The sequence below is a fragment of the Vicia villosa genome, linkage group LG7 (genome assembly GCF_029867415.1).
Source record: "Vicia villosa cultivar HV-30 ecotype Madison, WI linkage group LG7, Vvil1.0, whole genome shotgun sequence".
NCBI classification, from domain to species: domain Eukaryota; kingdom Viridiplantae; phylum Streptophyta; class Magnoliopsida; order Fabales; family Fabaceae; genus Vicia; species Vicia villosa.
This window is the reverse complement of record NC_081186.1, coordinates 65,207,525-65,215,935: the sequence shown is the minus strand read 5'-3', so window position 1 is coordinate 65,215,935 and position 8,411 is coordinate 65,207,525. Positions and strand designations below refer to the sequence as shown.

General features: G+C 32.7%; 1 protein-coding gene and 1 long non-coding RNA gene across 2 annotated transcripts; one reads left to right on the top strand and one right to left on the bottom strand.

Annotated features, from left to right (window-relative positions):
- The first annotated feature begins 1,525 nt into the window (after nucleotides 1-1,525).
- On the top strand, nucleotides 1,526-2,137 carry LOC131619227 (uncharacterized). The gene has a single exon (XM_058890349.1). It carries the CDS (start codon nucleotides 1,526-1,528, stop codon nucleotides 2,135-2,137), a length of 612 nt encoding a protein of 203 aa, XP_058746332.1.
- A 2,513-nt stretch (nucleotides 2,138-4,650) lies between these two features.
- On the bottom strand, nucleotides 4,651-6,873 carry LOC131617326 (uncharacterized). The gene is made up of 4 exons (XR_009288547.1): nucleotides 6,214-6,873; nucleotides 5,752-5,986; nucleotides 5,537-5,665; nucleotides 4,651-5,456 (listed from the first exon to the last, which is right to left on the bottom strand). It is a non-coding gene; the product is annotated as an uncharacterized LOC131617326 (long non-coding RNA).
- Nucleotides 6,874-8,411: the final 1,538 nt, after the last annotated feature.

The window sequence follows — 8,411 nt, the reverse complement described above, 5'->3', positions numbered from 1 at the left end:
TTGCTGCCTATCTTTAAAGTGTGATCTTTGGAACAGTCTGTTGGCTTTGAAAGATAGGTTTAATGAAGGAGAATGGTTGATAGGAGGAGACTTCAACACGGTTAAAAATGGAGGGGAGAGGAAAGGTAGGACAGCGGTGGGTAATCATGCAGAGTGGGATGAATTCTCTGGTTTCATTAACGATATAGGGCTGGTGGATGTTTCTTGCAAAGGAAAGAAATTCAATTGGTTTAGTAGTGATGGTAGACCAAAAAGTCGCATAGATCGTTTCTTGGTGTCAAGTAGTATTATGAATTGGTGGGATGTTGTTGGGCAACAAATTGGCGTAAGGGACATATCCCATCATTGTCCAATTTGGCTTGTCGCGGATAAGAAGGAATGAGGACCGAAGCCTTTCAAATTCAATAATGAATGGTTTCAAAATAAGGATTTCATTGGCTATTTAGAGAAGTAATGGAAGGAGATGAAAGTGTACGGGCGTGGGGATTTTATTTTGAAGGAAAAGCTGAGGCTCCTTAAAAGTAATCTTAGATGGTGGAACGTTAACGTCTTTGGTAAGATAGATATGGAGTTGGAGGAAGGAGTTAAGGAGATTAATGTCATTGATAATCTTCCATCGGATGTTGAAGAGGAGGTGAGAGAAAGACGGAAGGCGAATAGGAAATTTTTGATGCACCTTAAAATTTGGGAGAACATGTTAATCCAAAAAGAGAGATTGAAGTGGCTCAACGACGGTGATGATGATAGTAAGTATTTTCATGCAGTCATGAAGAGGGGATTAAGGTGCAATTTCCTTTCCTCGGTCCAATTTCTATGTCTACCGGGGTGCTTAGTAAGGTGGAGGAAGTAAAGGAGGTGGTTTTTGAACATTTTGAGACAAAATTCAAGGAGAGTGAGGCGAGTAGACCGATCCTTGAAAGGGATATTTTCAAAATTCTTCGTGATGAAGACAAAAGTTCTCTTGAATTACCTTTCGAGGAAAGTTAAATTAAATAAGCGGTATAGAGTTGTGATGGATACAAGAGTCTGGGACTGAACGGTTTTTCTATTTTATTCTTTAAGAAGTGTTGGGCGTTTGTTAAGAAGGATGTGATATCTTGTTTTAGGGACTTTCATTCCGGGGCCACTCTCTCTAAATCTATAACCTCTTCCTTCTTGGCTTTGATTCCTAAGTCTAACAATCTGTTAGTTTTAGACGACTATAGACCAATTTGTTTGATTGGTTGTATTCACAAGATTATCTCAAAAGCGTTGGTGGGAAGAATACAAAAAGTGATAGGCAAGGTTATTTCTAATAGTCAAAGTGCTTCGTTCCCGGGAAACAATTATAGGACGGGGTTCTTGTGGCGAATGAAATGGTTGATTATGCTACTACGGAAAAGAAAGGTTGCTTACTTTTTAAAGTAGATTTTGAAAAAAAATGTACGATAAGGTTAATTGGGATTTCCTTTGTTCCATGATGATAAGAATGGTCTTCGGGGAGAATTGGATAAGGTGGATGAACGCTTTGGTTTTTACAAGCTACATGTCGGTGATGGTGAACGGGAGTCCCACTAAAGAATTCAAGGTGGAGAGGGGATTGAGGCAAGGAGATCCTATTTCTTCTTTTCTTTTTGTCATTGTAGCGGAAGGATTGAAGGGATTAGTGAATAAAGCGGTGGAAAACGGTGATTTTGCGGGATTTGCGTTCAATGGGCGGTGTTTCATAGATGTTCTTGAATTTGCGGATGATACACTATTAGTTGGAGACGGTAGTTTGAATCACCTTTGGGCTATCAAATTTGTTTTGAGAGCGTTCAAAATGATATCCGATTTAGGCATAAATTTCCATAAAAGTAAACTAATTGGAATCAACATTAGTTCTAATTTCTTGGAGATTGCCACTAATTTTCTCGGATGTAGGAGGGAAGGAAAAGAGTTTACTTTTTTGGGCATATCGATCAGTAACAATCCTAGAAGAATAGCCACTTGGGAACCATTGATGAAGAAAGTAAAGAAGAGATTAGCTAGTTGGAAAGGGAGATTTCCTATCTTCGGTGGTATACTTACTCTCATTAAGATAGTTCTTGGTAGCTTAGCTATATTCTTTCTATTGTTTTACAAAGCAATTTATCCAAAGCAATTTCTTATGGGGTAGATCGGAAGATAAAAGGTGCATACATTGGCCTAGTTGGGAAACGGTTTGTCTTCTGATAGAGAAGGGTGGTTTTGTATCCATCACAACTAAATAAAAGCCGGATGGTTTTGCATTGGCTAGATGAGTCCGGTTGGAAGACGGATGTTCCGATGAAAATTAAAGATTTTGGATGGCGTAGATTTATTAATAAACTTCCGACGAGAAACACATTATCCCATAGAGGTATTTTACCTTATTCCAATTCTTATTGTGTCTACTGTTGCATTAACAAAGAAGTTTCAGCCCATTTGTTTCTGTTATGTCATAATGTTAATATAGTTTGGATGGATATAGCCGATTAGATTGGCTTCGACAACTATAAAGCGAGGGACATCAAGGAAAGTTTTATGAAGTGGTACAATTTCGGAAAGAAGGCTAAAGTTCGAAAGGGAAAGGATGATGTGGTGTGGTTGGCGGTGATTTGGCATTTATGAACGGTTCAAAAAGGTATCATTTTTAGGGGGGATACTTGGAACATCTCCGACATTGTTTGGGGGGCGAAAGCTTTGGTTTAGCGTTGGGCTTTTGTTGGGAAAATTATACAACCCAATTATAATTTTTACGAATTTAGTAGGAATCCTCTTCTTTATTTGTCGAAAGTTGCAATTGGCGTATAATTTTCTTCTCGCGGTACTCATTCCATGTTTTTTGTAACAAGCTTTGAGAACTTGAATTCTATTTTCAATATATCTCTTGCTTACAAACAAAAAAAATGTCAATAAAAAATATTTAAAAAATAGGGTTTTTATTCTCTCTTGTTATATTTAACTTTATTGATAATCTCCTTTTGAAGGTTTAATGAAAAAATCCAAAAAAATATTTGTATGTTGATTATTCAATTTTAATTGAAAAATAAATTATATTAATTTTATAATCATTTATATAAAGGAAGAAAAAAGGAGATCTGCACTGACAGTGTAAATTATTTTTACACTGTCAACCAATAACAACCATGTATCTTATCAAGTCATACTTAAATTACTATAATAATTTGGTATTTTAAAATGATCTGATTGGATGTCTGTGTAATACTTCTTTATATCGATAGTGCACTACCATTAAACTCATAGAAGAATATTAATATTATTTTTACATTCAAGTTTATTATCCCACTTCTACACCATACCCTTTACAGTAGTGTTCTGCAAACTGTTTCCATTTGTTGCAAAAGTAAACGTCGTTGCCGCATTTTTTAGTTCTATTTCCCATACAAGGCCATATGGAATTCTCTACAAAACAGGGGTGACACATTTATGAAATATCCTAAAGTCGTCTGAGACTATGAGATAATATTTGTGTCATGTACCAAAGAAATACTTGAGTTTCTTACATAACCCTTTAACTAGGAAATACTCTTTTAGTCTTATATTTAGATATTTTTGCTAACCAAAATTCTAACCTATTTAACATTGTCATATATTGAGGAAGAATCAATGAAATTAATTATAATTATTGTTGTTGTAAACTTAAAATGTTCAAATCGTCATTACAGATACAAAAATACTAGAGTACTAATTGAAAAACACTAGGTTTGTTATTGCTTCACATTTCCTTAGATATAGATCTCAAAACCATTGTAAAAATGCTAATGACACAACAAGAAAATCTTAAATTAGCTAGGGCAAATAAACTAGCTAATTCGTAGCTAATCTCTATCAAACAAAATTAGTTGGAGATCTGTTGGGGATTAGCTACAATATATGCCCTAGCATGGATTGAGTGGCTAATCATCTTGGCAAATATTTTCTAGCAAAATTCAAGCTAATACTAAATTATTCCTAGCTAAACTGCAACAAAACAGTAGCAAAATTTCGAAGTTGAATTTATACTTCCAACTAAACAGCTACAGTATGACCACGAAAATATCATATCAAATCTCAAGCTAAATATTTAGAACAATTTTACAACTATTTTTTATTTTATTTATAAATATATTTTAATTAGACTAATTCATACTTTTTATAATTATTTAAATACAACTAATTATACTATTTGTAAAAAATTATTCGTAAAAAATAATTTTTAAAGTATTGAAATTGTTGATATTTAATTAAATTAATAAATTTAATTTTTTAAATATAATATAATTTTTACTTTATTACTAAAATAAAAATACAATTACAAAATATTCTCATAGTCATATATCTTCATACTAATCCACTAGTCATTAAATAATGAAAAAAATAATTTTTTAATATATTTAACAACACTGAAACAATATACATCACAATAATATTCTAAAATCAATTTTTTAATATATTTAACAACACTAAAACATTATACATTACAATAATATTCTATTTTATTTCCAATTCAGAAATCACAACTCAGATTCCATATTAATTATGAAACCTACATTCATGTTAAACATTACACGTTCAATTTTTAAATTTTAATAACTTACAACACATAACTTTGATCATTGAGAGACATATTCTCCATCTTTTTTCTTATGAACTCGAGCATGCACGTCTCTAAATGAAACTGTATGTTTCAACTCCTCCTCCTGCAATTCACATTTAAAAAGTATTCATAAACCACAATTTACATTATAGAATCAACAATAAACAACAATGACAAATTGTAAACAAAAATGTTCAATTATTAGCAGCCAAAAGTGAAAGAAATGCTTCATTTCTATATAGATGATCATGGAAAATTTAACAGTTGACCTTAGTTTACTCTACAACTTCAAGTTTCAGCAACAATTTTCTGTCTCATCATGCATGATTTTCAATGTATTTCTTGACTGAATTCAATAAGTTTCAATCTTATAGACATATTATTAGAAACAGAACCAGAAGCAATTATGAGCAAAAACAATGAAAGAAACAGAATCAGAACCAGAACCATTTGATACAATCAATATGCATCTTTAATGAGAAATCACACTAATTAATTGAAAACTAAAGCAAAAATAATGAAAGAAACAGAACCACAGAAGCAACTATGAGCAAAAACAATGAATGAAACAGAACTAGAACCATTTGATCATTTTAACTATAATAAAGTGCAAGGCAACTCTGTTACAACGATTTGCATCGGATTTCTTCTTCCACTCTGGTTTCAACCAAAATGTCAACCAAACCGTCCCATACCTCTCTTCCTTCATTCCTTTCGGACCATGACCCTTAGTGTCGACCAAATTCGTTGAGTTCACTTCTCGTAAAGCTATTTTTCTTGCATTTTTAAAATGATCGGGATACCGATCCAAGCATGTTCTTTCCCATACAGTTCTTGCCATATTACGATCATAATCGGATGTAAATTTATATTTATCCTACACCATTATTATAATATAAGTACAAAGAATCTTATCTATAATTAGAAAGTATAATGCTATAAATTATAAATGCTTACCATAAAGTCCTTAAATAACTCATCCTTTGCTTCAATCGGATAATTTTCCACTTTTCAGCTGGAATAGGCATCCTCGTGATCACCCTAGATATAATATCACGAGTCACGTTTTGAGGAACAAACCTCCTCCTACAAGTTGGATATAAACTCATTTGATTAACTAATATAATGTATTAGAATTAAATAATCATTGTTACTCTAGTTGACTAACTCACCCTACAAGAATTAAATTAGCATCTAACAACAAAGTATCTATACCTCATGAGAATCTTATAAGTTTGAAAACTCCATAAGTTCCTCCATTAAATTTTCTTGCATTATTTGCACAAGTTCCTAGTTTGAGTGATTGTTATTGATTTTTTCTCTCCTGAACGAGCTGCCTCTCTTCTTCTTCACCGTCATTTTCTTCACCATCATTATAAGCATAGTATACATCAGCACCAGCCAGACCTTGCAAATAAGGGAAACTCAGAAATCACATAACAGGCTATGTAACAGAGTCAGAGATAAAGAACTCAACATAAGTTAATTCAGATAATCTCAGAATTCAGTTGATCTATTACTTAATATGATGAACTCTGTCAGTTGCATTCAATTTCATTTTAGACATTTAAAAGACGAGAGCATACCAAACAAGAATATACAGACAAGCATCCCAATTAAGTTGGATCACTCACCTTTTTGGGTGTTTTTCAAATAACAAAGTACAGTCTATTTTCATCATAACAGCAACATTCAAACTATATGAAGAATTTGAAGAGCCATTCCATACTAAAAAGATACAGATTTTAAAACATTAGCCACTAAAATTAGACAGTTAGTTAAATATCATAGAGCTCGGGCTTACATTGCTGAACAGGCTAGCTTAATTATAACAACCAAATCTAGACAAACCACTATCAGGCTTCAGCCACCATGTTCAGCCTCTAAAAAACTGACATTATGCTTCATCAGGCTCAACCAACTCCTTGTCTTCGGCAGAAGCTCAACATACTTTATATGTACAGATGAATCAGGGGCCGCATTTAATTCAATTGTCATAAGTTAATCATGTGGTTTTGCCCTGATGTAAAATCTATAGACTCCCTTCATAGAACTCTTAGAAGGAAACAAAATGCTAACATCATCATTAAGAGTCATCCTTGACTAGATCCGCGTTTAATTACAAAACGCTTATCCAAAATATTATTCAAAGAACACAATCCTGTTTTAATAAAGGCAAATAGACCAAACCTACTGCAGTTGACTCTAATCTCTTGGGGGGAAACCTAACAAATGTCTCATGGTTAGTAAAACAATTAAAACCTAATAGATGCTTGAGTTAATTAATTAAGCAAACCAAAATACACTGTAGAATGTACACAACTTCTCAATTTTACCAATAGTAAACCCAAGGAAGCCAATATGGCTGACTATAATTTACAGTACTTCTTGCTTAATTAAAGAATTTAGGCCACAATTAGCTAAGGAAATCCCATCCTCAATTTACACTAAAGATTCAAACCTGGTTCAATTTACACTAAAGACTCAAACCTGGTTCAATTTGACAAGAGTCATGATAGATTATCATGTGATGTCTATGTTTGTATATGCCTTGCAAACACTTTTGTTTACTCAACCAGGCTGTAATATTTCTCTTTAGTATTTTTTGTTAATGTTGACTTTTTTTTTTAAGAATATTGTCATACTCCAATTTTTACCTCTAAGATTTCATTTATCATTCATTTGCATTTGAACAAGATCAAAAGTATGGTTCTCTTTCATCCCATTAGTATTTGGTTTTACCTTTTACGGAAGATCACCAAGCACCCTAAGTTTTTTTTTTGCATATTTATTTGCTTATATTTACCATCTAACTTTCACTAACCTGTATTCAAAATTAAAAAAAAAAACATATTTTTTGTTGCTTTCCTTCTCTCCTATTGTGCAAGGTAGGGATGACAATCAAAAGGCAAGAGAGTGTATATTACTCAAGAGGATTTTATTCCATGTGCAAAGATGTCCAAAAGCTCAAAGTAACTTGACTTGTGGTTGAAGTTTTCCCAAAGATCAAGCATTATTTCCAAATTAAAATTTTGCTCCCCATTGTCAAAGTTGTGGTCAACTCTTGGTCAAATGGAATTTTTTTCAAGGCATGGCCTATAATATTAGGCCATTATCATGTCAAACTTAATTCAACATCTTTTGATCAAGAGAAGTTCAAGATTTAGGCCTATTTGTACACGTTGATTCAAGTTTGATTCATGGTTTATTTTCATGCATTTTCCATGCATTTTATCAAGCAATCATCAAGATTAATTCAAGGTCAATCAATTATCATTCATTTGGTGTTCATGGAGCCTTGGAAGGCAAGAAAACATCAAAAATCTCAATTTGATATATACAAGTTGGTTTGACCTAAAATCAACTATGGAACACCATTTGGTCAAAAAGGCATAACTTTCTCAATTTGTTCTTTGTATTAGTCATTTAATTTAACTTTGAGTGGGCTTAGTTTTCTGCGTATTTCTGCAAATTCTCTCTGCTTGGAGTGAATCAATGACTCCAATTAAGAGAGACATGAGTGATGATGTTAGTTGACGCTAAAACATGTGGTGTTTAAGCTTGAAACTACGAATTCATGAACTTGCAAAATCACATGAACGGAGGTCGAAGATGAAGGTGTTCGTGCGCCAGGGTGGAAAATTCAAATTTCCTGACCAATCAGGTTGCACCACGCCTTTCTATCTGTGGCATTATTTAGTTAAATTCCTTTTTATTTCATTTTCTTTCAAAATTAATTAAAATAGCTCCAAATTGATTTTTGACTTCATTTATTTCCATAATTTTGTAAAAATATTTTCTATCATATATGTTTTTTTTCCAGAATTTTAAA